Source organism: Miscanthus floridulus, chromosome 8 (genome assembly GCF_019320115.1).
Source record: "Miscanthus floridulus cultivar M001 chromosome 8, ASM1932011v1, whole genome shotgun sequence".
In the NCBI taxonomy this organism is placed as follows: domain Eukaryota; kingdom Viridiplantae; phylum Streptophyta; class Magnoliopsida; order Poales; family Poaceae; genus Miscanthus; species Miscanthus floridulus.
In genome coordinates, this window is record NC_089587.1 from 37,613,979 (window position 1) to 37,632,483 (window position 18,505).

At 44.6% G+C, this 18,505-nt stretch overlaps 2 protein-coding genes and 1 long non-coding RNA gene across 5 annotated transcripts; all 3 read left to right on the forward strand.

Annotated features, from left to right (window-relative positions):
• The first annotated feature begins 9,748 nt into the window (after positions 1-9,748).
• Positions 9,749-10,450, forward strand: LOC136471651 (probable E3 ubiquitin-protein ligase ATL45). Its single transcript, XM_066469398.1, has one exon. The coding sequence runs from the start codon at positions 9,749-9,751 to the stop codon at positions 10,388-10,390; it is 642 nt and encodes a 213-aa protein (XP_066325495.1). The 3' UTR covers positions 10,391-10,450.
• A 596-nt stretch (positions 10,451-11,046) lies between these two features.
• On the forward strand, positions 11,047-11,880 carry LOC136471652 (E3 ubiquitin-protein ligase EL5-like). The gene has a single exon (XM_066469399.1). It carries the CDS (start codon positions 11,176-11,178, stop codon positions 11,770-11,772), a length of 597 nt encoding a protein of 198 aa, XP_066325496.1. The 5' UTR covers positions 11,047-11,175; the 3' UTR covers positions 11,773-11,880.
• Positions 11,881-14,870: 2,990 nt separating this feature from the next.
• LOC136471653 (uncharacterized) lies at positions 14,871-17,401 on the forward strand. 3 transcript variants are annotated; one of them, XR_010762073.1, is made up of 6 exons: positions 14,871-14,910; positions 15,110-15,212; positions 15,284-15,515; positions 16,235-16,311; positions 16,569-16,832; positions 17,287-17,401. It is a non-coding gene; the product is annotated as an uncharacterized lncRNA (long non-coding RNA). The 3 variants fall into 3 exon arrangements; XR_010762074.1 differs by having other exon boundaries at positions 15,410-15,515; XR_010762075.1 differs by having other exon boundaries at positions 15,460-15,515.
• Positions 17,402-18,505: the final 1,104 nt, after the last annotated feature.

Below are 18,505 nucleotides of genomic sequence, written 5' to 3' on the forward strand. Positions count from 1 at the left end.
TTGTTCAGTGCAGCATTGAGGATTGATAAAGGCTCTTATCCCATAACATCAATACTTGGTAGCATGTGGGATTTCTTAAGATTGCGAAACTATCAAACGACCACTTAGGAATAGCCATTACTCATACCACCAAAGTACCTTCATACACAATAAATCAGTGGCCTGGTAAGTGGATTCCCAGCAAGGGTTGAAAAGCTCAGGGAACTAACCAAGGTTACCCTGGCATAGATGAATTTCAATGTCTCAAATTCCTTGTCATTGAGTGCTCAGGTGTGACTGTCATCAACTTTGGCGCTAAATCCACTCCTAAGCTCAAGAAGCTAGATTGAATTTCCACTGGGTCGCACAGTATCTTACTGGAAGTGAGCAACTTCTGAGCCTCAAAGTGGTCAAACTTACAGTTACCTTCAACATCAAAAGGATGCAACAAGCAATTGCAGCAAACACAAATTGCCCCATCTTGGAAACAAATTAAACTGATGCCTAGAGTAAGACCAGCTGTCCCCGTTGCTCTTTGACTGCACTGCATGCTTGAATGTCAATTCTGGAACGGAAAGCAGCTCGAGGGAAGACTTTCTGTTGCAATTGGTGACCCAATGCTACATGTTTGATTGTATCTTGCTCTATATGTACTTTACCTTGATGAATTGTTACTGTCCTGTGTCCTGTGTCCTTTTACCCCATATGCCATTGTATGCTGTAAATTTGGACTGGTGTGTTGTATTTTATGGCATGATTATCATTCACTCTTCAAATCGTTTCAGCAAGAATCTGACCTGTGCCTCATATGTCTAAAAGGTAAAAGAAATAGCATTAAATTGTGTCAAACATCTACTTCTAAAAAACACCTGCAATGTGCCATATAATATGGTTATATATGTAATATGCCATATATGCCTCAAACAAGCAAAAATTCCCAATTTCAGTCAATGTCTAGAGTATGGTTCAGATGCACCAATAATCTTATAAGGCAAGGCAAACATGGGTGTTATTTTGGCAAGAGTAAAATTCATGGCCGGTCCTCGAACTTGTGTGGGTGTGTCATCCTGGTCCCTAAACTCAAAAAGTATGTCATTTCGGTTCTTAAACTCTATTTGGGTCTATATTCATCCAAACGGTATGAATCCAAGCCCGTGTAACACTTGATTGCTTGAAATAGAAGATTAGCAGAGGTTATATACAAAACCGAGATAACACTTGATCCAAGCTCCAGCTCTACGAGACCTTCCATAGCTTAGCCGCTGCTGCCGCTGCCGCATAGGGCGCACGAGCAACTCGCTGCCGCTGCCGCGCACAGGCGAGCGAGCAGCTGCAGAGTGAAGGAAGGAGACGACTGTTTTCAAAACAACCCTCATGAAGTTTATAAATATTTGTGTAATTTTTGTGTCTTCACGATTTTGTATATAACCCCTACTAATCTTCTATTTCAAGCAATCAAGTGTTATCTCGGTACTCGGGCTTGGATCCATACCAGTTTGGATAAATATGAGACCCAAATAGAGTTTAAGTACCCAAATGATACACCTTTTGAGTTTAGAGACTAGGATGACACACCTCTACAAGTTTGAGGACCGGCCATGAACATTACTCTTTTGGCAACATAGGAATATCTTCTCTTTATTTTTCCTCTTTTTACGTGGACTTTTTTCTGTTATTTTTATTTTCCTTATGTCTCGTTCTATCTTTATTAATCTTTCCTATTTTTGATATGTTAAGTTATTTATTATTTCTATATATTTTATAGATTTTCTCATTCATTTTTCATCTATTTTAATGATATTATAATACCATTCACATGACCATATATTGTTTTTATCCTAAATCTAAATATTATTCTCCTTAACTTAGAACATTTGTTTTATGATGACGAAACATTTAATCATGGACCTAGAACATCATTGTACTCAATAAAAACAATTGTTCTATCATCATGAGATAATTATTCGTTAATAAAATTTTATCTAAATGTATCTATGTGAGATCTTGTTTTGAAGAGATTATTGCAAGAAATATGATGGCGAATTTAATTTTGATGCTTGGTTTAGTAGCTATGATTTTTTTTTTGTTTACTTCAAAAGTATTACACATGTGCTGATGTCAGTAATTTTGGATTTTTCATGCATGCCACGTTGCTATAGTGAAAAATGGGTCCAAAAGCGCATAACACGCTCCCACAATTAGCGTCTAGCGAAGTTCCGTGCGGAGAGGGCCGGCCCATGCGCGGAAGCAGCGAAAGCCCATGCGCAACGCGTTGCCGCCTCGGAATAAAATCGTCGGCGCGATGTTAGCGTCCTGCCGGCCGGACCCTAACAGGCTAACACCATCCCAGGAGCACCGGAGGCGTGAGGTCAAAAGCTCGTGCTGACCAGCTGGACTGCCATGCGCCGTGGTCCACTTCAATTCTAGTGCGGCTGAAAAGTAAAGAAACAAAAAAAAAATGAAACATAACACAACATCAATAAAAACCGAGTAAAAACAACTCAGAAAAATAACCGGCAAAATCAACTCCTTTGGTAATTGGTACTTGTAGAAAAGAAAAGAAAAGAAGTCCACATTACCCCCTCAACTCTTCGTATAGTCTAAAAATCAACCTCCCCCCCGAATTACACAAACCGGGTACGTGAACCCCCCCCCCCCCCACCCCACGCCCATTCCAGCTGGTTTTGATCCACGCCGGCCTCCACGTCGCCCAGCCTGCCGTCCGCGTCAGCTTTGGGCTAGATAAAAGGAGGAACAGATCACTCTCCCCTTCCAGCCGCCAGTCCAAACCTAGCAACTCATGAGCTCATGTTGGTGAAGATTAGGTGATTCTGCACCAAACTGAAGGAGATGTGGTAAGACTTGAAGAGATCCTCGGTGATTTAGGTGAGTCCCTTCTCTATATGCTCTAGATCTATATGCTTATCATGATAGGGTTGGGAGCTAAGATTTGTTCCGGTGCTTTGTATACCTCAGATTCTCGTCAATTTAGATGGATGATATGGATAGCATTGCTGTTAAATTTCATTTTGGAGGAGAATTTTTCTTTGATGGGAAGATGATGCATTATATTGGTGGGTATGAAGGAATGTCTTACATAGATCGGGATTTAATTTCATTGCCTGAGGTTAATGGTCACCTTAGGGATCATGGAGTGGTCTCAGATGAGATTTTGTTGCATTGGTTATGTCCTGGTAAAGACCTAGACAGCGGGATTCGGGTCTTGCATGATGACAAAGTGTGCCAATTAATGTCAGATTGTGTCACGGGCAATGGAGTTGCAGATGTGTTTGCTGAGTCAATGTCAATGCAACTAGAAGCACCTGCAGATGATGAGAGAAGTGATGGTGAAGCAAATGACAATGCAGATGAGAAGGGGGAAAGAGCATTTGTTGATGGTGGTGATTGTAGCTCAGATGAAGTGCAATTCATTGAGGAGAAGAAGGTTACTACTATCAAATCCCCTCCTATCAAAATAGAGGAGCCAAACCAGGAGGTGCAGCTATCCAACTACAAGGTTGGAGAGGAACAAGAAATAGACAACAGTTCTGATAGTGATTACCTCCTTTCTAGTGAATTTTGTTTATCAGAAAAGGATGAGGAAGCACAAGAAATCAACAAAAAAAATCATGGATTTCAAGAAGAAAGTTAAATCTAGTGAATTGAATAGTTTAGATGATGCTATTTTCAAATCTGCTCCTGTCAATGAAATTGGTGAACTTGAAGGATGTGATCTTGTAGAAGGAAATTCCACTCCATATGGTAACTCTAGTGATGAAGATGAATCATTTGAGGAAGGCCCTGATAGAGAGATTATTAGAAAACAAGACATGTTTCCTAGGTTTGATAGGAAGGCTCATGTTCCTAAATTTGTTATAGGAATGAAGTTCAGTGATAAGAAAGAGTTCAAGGATGCAATTATTAAGTATGGTCTCGCTGAAAGAAAGGTTATGAAATTTGTCAAGGATGAAGGAAATAGGGTTAGAGCTATATGTGATTGGCCTTTTTGTCCTTGGGTGTGCCTTTTGAAGAAGACATATTTGGCAGAGAGTTGGCTTGTGACTAGCCTGCATGATGAGCATAGCTGCCCCAAAAGGAGAGACAATAAACTAGTGACATCTACAAGAATTGCGGATAGATTTGAGAGTTTGATTAGAGCAAATCCAGCATGGAGCTTACATCACCTTCAAGCAACTGTTCAACAAGAAATGTTTGCAAATGTCAGTTTATCTAAGTGCAAGAGAGCCAAAGCAATAGTAATGGCTAGACGGTTGGATAGGACAAAGGGAGAGTGCAGCATAGTGTATGACTACCAGGAAGAACTTTTGAGGAGCAATCCAGGAAGCACAATTGTTGTAAAGTTAGACAAAGATTATCAAGACCCTTTGTTTCAAAGGTTCTATGTGTGCTTAAATGCTTGTAAGAAGGTTTTTTTGGCAGGATGTAGGAAAGTAGTTGGTCTTGATGGCTGCTTCTTCAAAGAGAGGAGGAGGGAAACTCAAGAGAAGCCAAAGGGCAGAAGATTGTCCAAGAGAGGAACTGTTACAGGTGCAGGAAATGCAAACAAACTAGGCATAACAGGAGTACTTGTGATAGGAGGAACAGTGGAACCTCAAATATGGGAGCATCTCCACCAAATGTGCAGCCAGCTCAGTCTCAATCAAATGTGCAGCCAGCCCAATCTCAAGCACATGTGAACTCACTAAATGCAATGGTATGGACTGATACTTCATCTATTTATTCACAGGTACCTTTCCATGACATGTATATTTAAATAATTGTTGGTGACTTAATATGCATGTACACAGGTATCTTTGCCAATTTCACAACAGAGTGTCACAAGTGGCAGGAAGAGGAAGGGTCCTTCAAGTAGTAATGTCAGTGCTCCAAAGAGCAAAAAGAAGTGCTCTGGTTTAGGAATTATCTACTCAGAGAGGACAGGAACCACAATACAAAATGTAAGTTAATGTACTAAAATATCAAACATAAATATTAGACCATTGCTTGCTCACTTGGTAACTAATTACAGCCTGGGATGTCAAACCAAAGAATTGTTATGTCAACTGCACAAGGAAGGGTGGCAACTATACCTGGTGGAACAGCTTCAATGAATATAGAGGCCAATCTGCCATCATCACAAGCTAGAGCAAAAGTGTCCATTAATGTCACATCAGGGACTGCAAGTGCAAGGGTTAAGGCCTAGGAACCATCCAGTCAGAAAGGCTGCATCCACATCTTCTGTTGTCACCCAGGGGATCACATGTGTTAAACAACACACAGTGATGTAATAAGATAGATTATAAGCTATTAAGAAATGTAATATGCCAGACAATAGGCTGCTAAAGTCATGTAATCTGCCAAACCATTGGCTACTACTTTCGGTAATATGCTGCCAACTTGTAGGTTGCCACTTCCTGTAATATGCCAAACTAATGGTCTTATGCCAGTGCAGTGCAATGTTATTGTTGTACAAGCATGTTGATATTGGTTCATTGTTGTACGCGCTTGACCGGGATGAGCTCGCACTCCGGGCACTCGCCATCCCCCTCTGTTGACCGGGCTCAAGATGCAAAGAGAGAGGAAATGAGAGAGATAAGAAGAACGCCACCGACAGAGAGAGATAAGAACAGGTGCTGAGCGTTGATGTGGAAGGCGGGTCGGGTGACGTGGAGGCTAGCGTGGCTCAAAACCAGCTGGAATGGGCGTGGGGGGTTCATGTACCCGGTTTGTGTAGTTCAGGGGGTCAGATAGACGATTTCGTAGTTGAGGGTTGATATTTAGACTATACGAAGAGTTGAGGGGGGTAATGTGGACTTCTTTCAAAAGAAAACTATCCACCAGTGAAACACATTATAAACAAATGTTCATTTTTTATAGAAGTCTGTTTTGATCCATAGTTAATAGCTAGTTGCTTAGTGTAGAGTAGCTCATGTAGGAGTGATTCCATTGAATTCCTCAGAGGGAGCTGGGGAGCTAATGAGAATTGATTCTCTGCGAATCAGGGTGAAATAGGTTTTTTTTAGCTTCTAGCTCCTAATGTAAATGATGAAGTGATTCTCTCCTGATTCACGCCTGAATCTATTGGCATTTTGGGCATTTGGCTGGTTGGGAGTGATTCTCTTCAGAGAAGCTAGAGCTGGAGCTCTCCCAAATGGCCCCCGTAACAAATATATGCCATATGCATGGGAAGCCCCAAACACGTACTCTCCATCTATGATTCTGATTTCTCTCCCTTTTCTGTACAAAACAACTGTTATGTGGTTGGAAGTATTAAGAGGACACAAGGGAGTTTTAAGAGGACTCCACACCTCTCTCAAAATTTTGGGGAGGTTTAAGAAGACTCCCATCCGTGCAATTTTACATTGCACGACACTTTTTGATGGACACCATTAGCGCGCAATGACTCATCTTCCTCTTCATGATGCCTTCTCCCTTCTTCCTCCCAGCGCCCCTCCCCCACCCTCCACCACCGGTGGCTAGTGGCTCCCGCTGCCCCGCCCACCTCCCGTCTCCACCCTCGCCCTCACCCTCCCCTAATCTCATGGAAGCTCGCCAGCGTCATCCTCGCCCCTGCCTCCACCATCGGCGGGCGACGGTGAGCCGCCTCGATGCGCCACCCTCAACCCGCTCCCACCCCTTGACCCCGTCAACCCCAATCCTAGGGCAGGGTGCCGGCGAGATCTGCCATGACGCCTAGGCCACCGGCCCTGTCCAACCGCCTTATCCCATCGCCCCGACCACAGCGGGCGGCGCCACCGCCGCCCCACCCCATCACCGTCTCTCCTGCCACCACCACTGTGTCATGGCCGCCTCCCCCCAATCCCTCTTCAACTACTACATAAAAGATTTTGCAAGGCGGTGACCTTTTAATATCTGAGGTAGGCGGGCTAGGTGGCCGCCTCGGTTAAAGACTAACGGAGGCAGACAGCTTTATGCGTCTACCTCCATTAATGCTCGATTAACGAAGGCTCTACTAATGTATTAACCGAGGCGGGCACCATCAGCGAACCGCCTCGGTTAATAGAGCATTAACCGAGGCGGACGCCTTATGCCGCCCGCCTCAATTAATCCATTAATGGAGGCAAAATAACTGCCACCTAAAATTGATTAATGGAGGCGGGCCTCTCCAAAAATGGAGGCCATATTCGGAGGCGAACGCCTTATGAGGCCCGCCTCGGTTAAAAGGCCTGAGGCCAACACAACAACCCACTCCAAACCCTAAGTAAATATACGTAGCCCCTCTCTCTCCACATCCAATTCTCTCCACCTAGCTGCCGCACCGAAGCCGCACGACATCTCCCTCTCCCTCTCGGCGCATAGAAGCTGCACCCACTTCTCTCTCTCCCTCTGCTCCGTCTTCGTCTCCCTCTCCTTCTCTGGTCCCTCTCTCTGCTTCCTCTCCATCGCGCGTCCTTCCCCGACTATGGCCTGGAGCTCGGCCCGCGCGGGTCTTCTCCACGACGGCTCGTGCCAGGGCTCGGCACGGTGCCCCTCCGGCGGCGGTCCTCATCCGGCGGCTCCTCTCCTCTGATTCAGCCACCACAGACGCGACACAACGGCGAGGGCATGGATCCAGCCATCACCGACACAGATACGGCCACCAACGGCGGCGATGGCGCGGCTCCGGCCACCAGCGGCGGCGAGGGCGTGGATCCGGCCACTAGCGGCGGCGAGGGAGCGGATCTGGCCACCAGTAGCGGCGGGGGCGTGGATCCAGCCACCAACTGCGGTGAGGCGTGGATCCGGCCACCATAGACGCGGATCTGGCCACCAGAGGTGGCGGCAATATTCCCTGAAGTGGGCTCAACGTTGGGCCTGTGGGTGGACTCGGCGTCAGGCCTGGGCTTTTTTTGTTTTAATCGATTTTCGCAGGCGGGCCCCTAATGTGCCCGCCTCCGTTAATAGATTAACCGAGGCAAGCCAGGCAACCGCCTTCGTAGGTCCGCATTAACGAAGACCTGTGAACGGAGATGGTTGCGTTGCCCGCCTCCATTAACCAAAAAGGCCTACCTCCATTAAGCTATCTGTGGTAGTGTTCTAAGCCTACCGGAGAGCATATCCCTAACGCGCCAAAACCCTAGCTGCGGGCGTCTTCTTCTTCGTCTCCGGTGGGACAGGGGCAAGTGGAAGAGCGTGGGAGCGGGAGGGGAAGATGGAGTGTGGGAGCGGGTCACGCCGTCGCGCTCCAGCGTGACGGTCGTGTATTTGTGTTTCCCCTTTTGGATAGAACAAATGGTTTTCACTCTTAAATTGGGACCTAATCTTTAAATAAAGTGAATGATCATATTTCTTTTGACTAACAAAATAACTCAAGACTCATATGGACTATACATTAATGTTCAAAGAATGATGCCATGTGGTAAATTTGAATTTAAATTCAAATCATAACATCTGAATATTTGAATTTGAATTGTTGTTTAATGTTATACGATGAAATATTTGTGATGGCTGGCAATGTTCACATGAACTAGAGTGTTGTCGTAGAATGAAAGAGAAAGGAAAAGACAAGATGCATAGACGGCACAAACCATTGGGTACTATACTTTTATCGTCCCTCTATTTGTTTGAAAGAGCCATCAAATACACACAGATGGGGACAACAAATGAGGCAAATGGCTGGAGCTGCTGGGTTATTTGGATCCACGGGCTAATCCTCCATCTGTCCTAAATTATAAGTCATTTTAATTTTTTAGAGAGTCAAAACATATCAAGTTTGATCAAATTCATACAATAAAACAATAATGTTTATAATATTAAATAAGTAACATTAGATTCTTCACTAATCATATTTTCATAGTATATCTGTTTGATGTCATAAATCTTTATAATTCCCACTATAATTTAAGTTAAATTTAAAATATTTTGACTCTCTAAGATAGTTGGAATGACTTAGAATTTGGAAAGGAGCGAATAAGTGATTGGAATCTTAGAATTCTTAATGCCCAGTCTTTAGTGTGTCCACACATACTGCATCGGAAGGGGAGGTGGGAGCGCTGCTCGGCTGGGAATTTCTTCGTAGAAGCAACAGCCGAACAAACTATTAACTAGGTGTACAAGTCTTTTGCTATTCTCCTTGTGTCCTAAATTTGTCTGGATGTCAGTTTGCCTCACTGAATGTAAATGCTGCCATTGGATAACAGCTATCTAAATGCGAATCATGCAGTGTGAAAATAGCTCTGTAAATGTGAATGATGTTGTGTGAAAACAGCTCTATGAAATGTGAATAATGCAGTGGTGAAAGTAGCACTCTGAAATGTGAATAATGCAGTGGTGCAAATAGGTCTGAAATGTGTTCACGCGTGAAAGCTTCTAGTTTGATATACTCCATTTCATATCCTATGAATATTCAAGATAATTAAAATATTTTCATTTACAACGTTAATTTGCCATGTGACAGTTCTAGTATAATACTACAATAATATCAAATGGCTACATAGTTAACATGGCATACTTGATCACTACAGAATGCAGGAATTAAATGCTGCAGCTAGCCTATGAAACAGTGAAATAAAACTGTGCATTGAGAAGGTTTATTTCATACTCAGTATCACGTCTTGAAAATAGTGAGACGAAACCTACCATTGAGACTGGCCTTATGCTTTGTCCTGGAATGACAGGATTGACATCCACGAAACCAAAACTGCGGCCATAGGCAGTTGGTAAGAGCAAATCCTGAAAACCACGTGCCCAAACTGCGCGCGCTATGCCAGTCGTATTGGCAGTTTGTAAAGCAATTGTAACCTCAGTGTCAGGCGTTCTCATACTCATAATGGGCAGTACCAGCACGATTATGCTCTCCGCCGCGAGTTCGGCCGGCGGCAGCGATGACGACGATGTCGAGTGCCGCACCTGCTACGGCGTCGTCGTGGCCTGCGTGTCGCTGCTCCTGTTCTGCGTTCTCGCGGCCACCGCCGGCGTTGTTAAGGCCTGCGCCGTCACCGGATTCACCGTGGTGTTCTTTGGCATAGTCGGCTGGTTGGTACCCTACGGCGCCACGGCTACCGGGCGAGACGCCATGGGCGCGCGGCGAGCTACTCATCATGATACAGGCGCCAGGGTCGTGATGGCGCTGCGGCGGGCCGGCTACTCCTGCCCGCTCGGTGGCGCGGCGGCGACCGACGTGCCGCCGGCGTTTGCCTACGAGTGTCCCGCCGACGACGAGGGCAGCGGCAAGTCTGCGGGCAGCACGCTGTGCGCGGTGTGCCTGGAGGACGTGCAGCAAGGCGAGACGGTGCGGCGGCTGCTGGCGTGTGGGCACCTGTTCCACAAGGAGTGCATCGACATGTGGCTGCACTCGCACACGACGTGCCCGCTGTGCAGGTGTGACCTCTCGCCGCGGCGGCATACCACGAAAACCATCGTGACGACGGTGGCGGCGCAGTCGTCGGCTGACGCGCTGCCGCCGGTTTAGTTTCCCTTTTTCAGATTGTTTGCCGCATTTCTTGGTCCGGCACATTATAGCGGGCCATAGTGTCTGTCTCATGTGATCTGTATATTCCTATGTGGGTTGTACATTGTTCGTAGGGTAAATTTGGTCCACGGTGAATGTTCAGAATTCAGATAGATACAGGTTCATCATCAAGCCTACCAAGGTGGTGGCCAAACTATTCGATGATCGATATTCCTATGTGGTGAATGAGCGAACACTGGTAAGCATTTAGCAAATTAGTATAAAAAAAAACTTGTTGCAGCTAATGAAGCCACTGACGTATATGTCAAGCTCTAAAGTTTTCCTGTGTAAGAAATGCTGAAGGCAGTCTGTCAGTCGTTTTCGATTTTGATATCTGAAGTCTCGATCAGGCTGGGAAAAGGAACATTTCTCACGTCTAATCAACGTGCCCCCCTGACCAAAGTGAGGAGATAAGATCTTTCGCCCAAAAAAAAATGCGTTTACGATCCGCCAAAAGCGGCCGGAATCAAAACCAAATCAAACAACCAAAACTGCGGCCACCAGCGGCTAAGCCAATACCTCGGGCGAAACCAAACCTGCCGCCGTGCCGCGCTCGCAAATGCGCGATTGGAATCGGAAGCCGAACGCGGCCGGCACGCCGCGGAGTCCAAGCACTAGCTGCCTATTTCTTGCGGCCGCGACGCTGCGCCATGCCAACCTCGTGTCGTGAGTCGTGACGACACCGCTCGCGCGTGTGCGCGCGCACAACGCTTAGCACTTTTTGGCATCTTAGATTTGCTTTTCTAATGCTCAACCCGCACCACCAGCGACCGCTGCCGAGCGGCGCCCGACCCAACGACGGCTCCCTCGTCTGCTATGGCATCGTCGTCGCCACCGCGTCGCTGATCCTGCTTGCCATCCTCGCCGCCACGGTCAGCGTCGTCAAGGCGTGCGCCCTCGCCGGCGCGGTCGCGGTGGTGTTCATCGCCGCCGGCTGCGTCTCCCGGCGATGCGCGGCAGACGGAACGGCTCCTGCCCGGCCCATGACAGTGGCGATGCCAGCCGCGCGCGCCCGCGCCGCGTGTGGCCTCGTGGACGCGGCGATCGACGCGCTGCCGGCGTTCGCGTACGCTCGCCATGCTGGCACGTGTGGCGCGGAGGGTAGTAGCAGCAAGTCCGGAAGATGCGCACTCTGCTCGGTATGCCTGGAGGACGTCGAGGCCGGCGAGATGGTGCGGCAGCTGCCGGCGTGCGGCCACCTGTTCCATGTGGGGTGCATCGACATGTGGCTGCACTCGCATGCGACGTGCCCTCTGTGCCGGTGCGACGTCTCGCCGCAGCCAGTTGCTGTGAAGCTGACGGCAGCTGCAGATCCACGGGATGGTGCGCTGCCGCCGGTGTGAGCCGCTGACATCATACTCACGGCCGGGAGTGGGTCCTGTTTCGGGAAGAGACAATGATTCTTCAATTCTTGTGACCGATTTGTCTGTTTGTTATATACTGGGGCTTGAGAATTCAGTAACCACAGCTGATAAACTGAAGAGACTCACTGGAACCATTACATCACGTGTTCCTATGAACAGTGATCTAAATTTTAGATCATTTTAGCTCTTAAAGGTTTCAAACAAGAGGTCTAAAATGTTGCCTAAAGTTTAGCTAACTTCATAAAAACTTTAGATCACAGAAATAAGGTAAAGTGGTATAAACATTTATCTATCAATGTTACTTTCTTTTTTTTTTACTTAGTTAAACTTTAGATTAGACAATCCAAACATACCCTTACATTGCAAATGCATACGATGAGTGGTTAGATGCAATTATTTTAGGCTCTAACCGATGACCCACGTCACTGTTGGGCTTCCAGGTCGTTGCTTCCTCTGTAGAAACAAAAGAGGAATGCTATACATTGCCCGTGTGTTTTTTTGTTTTGCAGCACATGAATTTTGTGGCCGCTGGATGGGCATCATGTGTCTCCATGCCACCGTGCCGTTTCTGTCTATGATTTGGATGGCCCACTTGCTATCGCCCCACGCGCTGGCAATCCCGGCCTCGGTCATCTCCTGGGCCGCGCTGTCCCTCCCCTCCGGTGTTGCCCAGATACACGCGCTCCCCGCCGTCGACGCCTCTACCCGCTTTCCGTGCTGCTGACCGCCTACTCCTGTCCATTTCTGAGCATTTCATTTCCTCTTCGCCTTCTGTACCTCGACGCGCGCCCAAGGCGATTCCATTGGCGCTGCGGCGATTGCTCCGGCGAAGTCGTGCTTCCCCGTTTCCGAGTGCTGGCGAAGGTCTGTTCTCGATCCCGTTTCGTAATGTGGAGTAGGTTTTGTGGATTCGTACTGTGATGAGGTGGGCGGGTTGGAGATTTGAGTGGGGGATTTTGAGATGTAGCCGGGCGGCGGGGATCAATGGGGTAGCAGATGGGAGGACCAGCGCCGCCGCCGACGCCTCGGCTGCCTCGTTGGGGCAGGTGTAGACGAGGTCGGATTTTGCGTTGTATTTTGCTCCTTTGCTTGCTGTTCATGGATCTATGGAGCTGGAACCGTTGGCCCCTTGTTTAGCTGTGGATTTGGTTGCGGCAAGGGTTGTGGCAGGGGCGGCTGCTGGAGGTGCGTGTCGCATCGTGCCAAGTGGGACTTGCCTGCGGGGCATGCCTATGGCAAGCAGTGGCATGGATTAGTCATTTAGATATTGCAAGGCTTTGTGCTTCTTTTGGTGCTTGCTTATGGTGTTGTATTCAGACTTGCAACTACAACTCAAGATCTGTTTTGACATTTTTTCCTCCTGAACAAACAACAATTTTCTGCCTGCAAAATCCTTGTGGAAATTTTGTGTTGACTGAGCATTTCCAAATCCTTGTGGGAATTTTGTGTTGACTGAGCATTTCCAAATCCTTGTGGGAATTTTGTGTTGACTGAGCATTTCCTACCTTACCAGCTACTACCTACCAGTATACTAAATGGACGAATAGGATAGTTGAAAGGCAGTCTCTGAATTATCTTCTTTTGTACTTAGCATATATACATATGATCCATACGCTTGCTGCTCTTTTGCTCATGAAAGAGGCATGACTCCTGTTCTGTGAACATGGTCTGAGAGCTAGCAATGAGGTCATTAACATGATTTTTGAAGTTCTTTATTTGGTCCAGTAACTGAAGTAGCATGGGTTTTGTCATTGCTACATTTTGATGCTAAAGGGTCGTTTACTCTGAGGCGGTGTTGGTTAGCTCGAGCATGGCATGTAATTATGGTATATTTAGCATTCTTATGTCAGATAGCTCTTGGATGTGTGATCTTTTTTTGTTGCTTTCGTCCTTGATCTGTTATGATCACACTGCAGCCAGGTAAGGCATATTTTCCACGTTGGTGTTTCTCTGATGAGTTAGTCTGTACTCTAATGGCTTGAATTAGTTACTTGTTGATCCACAATTTATGAGAAAAAAACACTTTTCATTATTGGATACCACATGTTTGGACGTTTCAATATTACTTGAGTGACAACTAAAGTTATTTAAAGTTCAGGACACAGGATCAGGCTCTATTTGTCCATGGACACTTTGGCTTTTTATTGTTGAACTAGTGTGCTTGCTGATGATATATAGACTGCGTAGTCTCATGTATGACACTGCTACCAAGCTTCTTAAGGGTAATTTATTTGATATGAAATTGATATGCACAATCTGATAGCTAGTGTGTTCAGCATACATCACTACTTTTGAGTCTGCTTTTAATTTGCTTTCTGTTTTTAACTGAATCTTGTAATTCCATTGCTAGGCGATGCTTGTCACTCTATCCATCGGCAAATTGTTCCTAAACTCCTGATTGGTGTTCAGTAGAACATCCTTTAGGCTTTAGCTTGATTGCTTGAACCTATTAAGTTAGAACTTTTCAGTTGGCAATTTGAGCTGATAATATTTGGACTTTGTGTATGCATGTGTATGCAACCGGCATGTTGGAAAGTGGGAACATGTGCTTCTATTGCCTTTATTTAATTTTCAATTCTTTGTTTTCACCTGATCACAGTATTGCATTGCTTTGCAATAGCTGCATCCTATAATTGCACATTTGAAACAAATAACATTACAGTGATTTCTGATTCCTGTGTATCCACCTCAATCCAACTTTCTGTTTCAGAATCTTGTGTTTCCTTTGCCTTCCATGTTTTAGTGAGGAACACATGTCTGAATAATCCTAATGTGTAGTACTGTAGTTTGCGTAGGCCTAAATTTTTTCTGTAGCTAGGAAGCTAAGGTTGCTCTATATATAGCCCAAAGGTACAATTGTTGATTAGTATTGAACCACATTTTTTATTTTCAGCTCTATTTTCTGTAGGTTTGAGCAGCAGCTCACCGTGTCCTCTTTGTTTTCTATCTTTGTGCAGACTTGTGTTCTCTTTGTTTCTAAATGTAAACTTGCTGTATTTTTGTCATTTTTGTGCTCTCTAGTATGGTCTCTAGTAACTTTGATTGGACTACTTGCAGAAGGAGTTTTCAAGCCCGGAGTTATTCTTGCCTGAAGAATGTACAATGGCCCAACCAAAGGTATTTTGTTCTTAAACACTAGGAAAAGAACAAATAATGAAATTCTAATGTATGTGAAGATACTCCAGAAAGTTATCGTGTTAGATTAGCCCATTGATCTGTGTTCCTCATTTGTTGCTTGATTTCCTCGATCCCTTTTCCTGATGTGGTGTCGATTTGCTTGATTAATTGTATTTTTGTTTTGTTATGGCTCCACCAGTCTAGTTCATGTGAGAGGAAGATGGCACTGATTATGGTGGTGGAGACTAGTTCATGTGAAGCTAGAAGATTTACATGCTCCACTCAGCTGTGTATAGCCTTGGGTAAGCTTTTTTGAGTTAGAACGAGACATGCACATTTTGGTACTGACCTGAGATGTCATTCAACTATGCAGACATATGAACTGCCACTCAACTGCAGTTTAGTTTAGTGTTGAAATGTCCAAAATTTCAGTTAGGATGGCACTACACATTGTATACTTTCATAATAGAAATTTGATATTTTTTCGATACCCATGGAGGAGGATGATTTCATTTCTGACGGTGAATCTGTAAATGGTGACAATGACAGTTGGTTTTGATATCAACTCAGAAGACAACAACTCTGCTTCTCTTTATACTGGCAAGGTAATAACTTTTGCAATGCTAATTTGTAGATGCATGCCAATTGTACATATTTCTGAAAATTTTGTTTAGTTTAAACATGTCGTATATATACACATGCTAATATCTCCTCGTTTAGGCTTCCTAGGATGAGCTACTGGAAAACATAGTTTACAATATCATGTCCAACACATACATGTTGTACTGTCCAGTAAGCAGAAAATTAACCAAAAATCTTGAGTGCCGATCTTAGGTTGCTTACTTGGATCAAAGGCACTTATCGCAATCACTGATAATGTAAATTGCAAGTAACGAGCATTGCAATTTTAGTTATGAGCATGTGCAATATGTGGAACTATAATGAACGTGAAATATGTGCAAATTTCATGCTTGTCTTAAGTCAGAGCTCAAGGTTCATGCTTGTATGTGTTTGTGATCTTTAAAAACTTTACCTGTAAGTTTTTTCTTCTGTTATATAGTTTTCCATATGAATTGTTGCTGGTTTGAGCGAATCAAATTTGGTTGGTCAGTGCCTCCAAGTTAATGCATGAATGTCTTATTCTGTGGGCTAATCTACGCTGATTGTGGTGCATACCTAGCAGTAAATTGGCAAGTATGCATTCCATTGTCTCCAAGCGTGCTGTCTTTTACTGGCCCATCTTTGTCCTAGCTGTTCATTTCAGTTATTTGTCTTTGTCATACTATATAAATAAATTTAACATGTCAATTGTGATTTGTGCCAGCACACAAGTGAATGTTTTATCGCTCTACGGTGAAGCCAGAAGATTTACATGCTCCACTCAGCTGTGTATAGCCTTGGGTAAGTCTTTTTGAGTTAGAGTAGGACGTGCACATTTTGGTACTGACCCTGAAATGTCATTCAGCTATATTGTACGTCAGCTATATATTAGGTCTTGTCATTCAACTATAGACATCTGTATAGTTTCTGTGGTCCATATGCACCAGTACTATGTGTTTGTCTTTTGATTGTTCTGATCTGATGCCTCTCCAGTTATGTCTAAAGCGGCGATGCCATGTTGTAGTAACTTCTGTAGCACATGAATTTTCTGGCAACAGGATCAGCAATCGACGCCTCGGCGCACCTAGCTTTCTTGTGACACTGACTTGCCGGCCCCACTCTGGATGTTACTGTTTTGAATCAGAGTCGCGCCTGTATGATTTCCCCCATAACCCATCGTCGTCTCCCTCCGGCAGCTTTCCTGGCCGGAGAGGCGATTTGAGAGGCGACGTCGCCGTTCCGCCCCTCCCCGTCTCTGTCCATCGTCTCGCTCCTGGTCATCACCGCTTCGCTCGTCGTCTGCCATTGCTAGAACTCTGGAGGTACCTGGTTTGGCACTTGCTCCCCTTGTTTTTGCACTTATTTGTGATTTGGGTGGGGGATCTGTTGTTGGAGATGTCGCCGGCGCTTGCTGATGATATATAGACTGTAGTTTGCCATGTCATACTATTCCCTAGAAATGAATATATATTTCAGTCCTATAAATTTAGTATGATAGTTCTACTCCCTGGAAATGAGTATATTTTTCACCCACATTTCCACACAGCTAGTTGTTTCTAAGAAGGAGATATTAGTAGCAGTGCATTAGGTTCTAAGGATTGGGTATTTCACCCACATTTTCTATTTCACTGTATGTGCTCTATATTTCATATCTGTATGTTCTATCTTTTATTTATTTTTTTTGCCTTTGTGTTGTGCCTTGGTACTGCTATACATTGGACCAGCAAAGTTGGTTAAACAATAATGTTCTGAACACACTTTCTTTCACTTTTTCAGGTATTCTGTATCATCGGCAATGGATCTACTCCATCCACTTTGGATCTACTACATTTGACCAACTTTGTGTTGTCTTTGAAGATGTTGCAGCCCCTAATTGCCTAATGACCACTCCTTATATGTTAGTTGATGGAAATGCCTTATATATTGTTGTGAAATACTTTTCTGTGAACTTAAGCAAATCTTTGTGTAAACTTGTGATTATGAGGTTGCTTGCGTGGTCCAACTTAGTCACCATTTTCTTGATTTCAAACTTGTTACCAGTAAATTGCAATGTTAAACTACTGCAATTTTGGTGTGTCTATTGTGCAAATTTGGGCCATGAGTGGAAACTCAGTCTTTTTTGGGTCTAGGTCAATTGTTTGGCTTTTACTTTTGTTTTTCTATATTTCTGGGCAATCTCTTCGGACCATATTTGGGCCTTTAATCTTTTATTATACCTTCTTCATGCTACTTATAGACTTATGGGTGCTTTGTAATAAATTGTTTTTTATATGCATACATATATTTATATTGTTTATTTGTTTGTTAAAAGTTTTTAACTCCGCCTATGGTGGGTTACCTATCCATATATGTCTGTGATTGTGTTGATTTCTTGACAATATCTGTCTATTGTCCTTCCATAGAAAAAAAAATTGTCTATTGTAATTGTTTTTGTGCTGTTGCTCCCCATCTTTGCTTGTAATTGTGCTGGTCTGGGGAGAAAATGTTGTCTATTGTCCTTCCATAAAAAAAAATTGTCTATTGTATTTGTTATTGTGCTGCTCCTCCCCATCTTTGCTTGTACTTGTGCTAGTCTAGGGAGAAAATTTTGTCTATTGTCCTTCCACAGAAAAAATTGTCTATTGTAATTGTCTCTTGTAATCTGTGTTTGTGTTAGGTGAAGTAAGCTGGAGGTAGAAGATTAGCTTAGGATTGTGTTAGATGAAGGATGTTGGATGTAGGACAAGAGTTGGGACTTGTTTCTTGTGTTTTCTAGTTATTAAATCCAAAATTTAAAGGCCTATGATGCAAACTATTGTTAATGAGGTGGCTGCCTAGTTGCTCATTGGCTGTGAGCTTCTAGTTCCACTTCTTCGGAATTGGTATATCACACGTGTGTGTTTTCTTTGTTTGCAACACGGCTGCCCGATCTGTCTCTCGCTCCATCTGTGCACTCCCTCAGCCGCATCCGCTCCTTGGTTTCGATGTGAAGCTGATGGGCTGGCCCCACCACCTT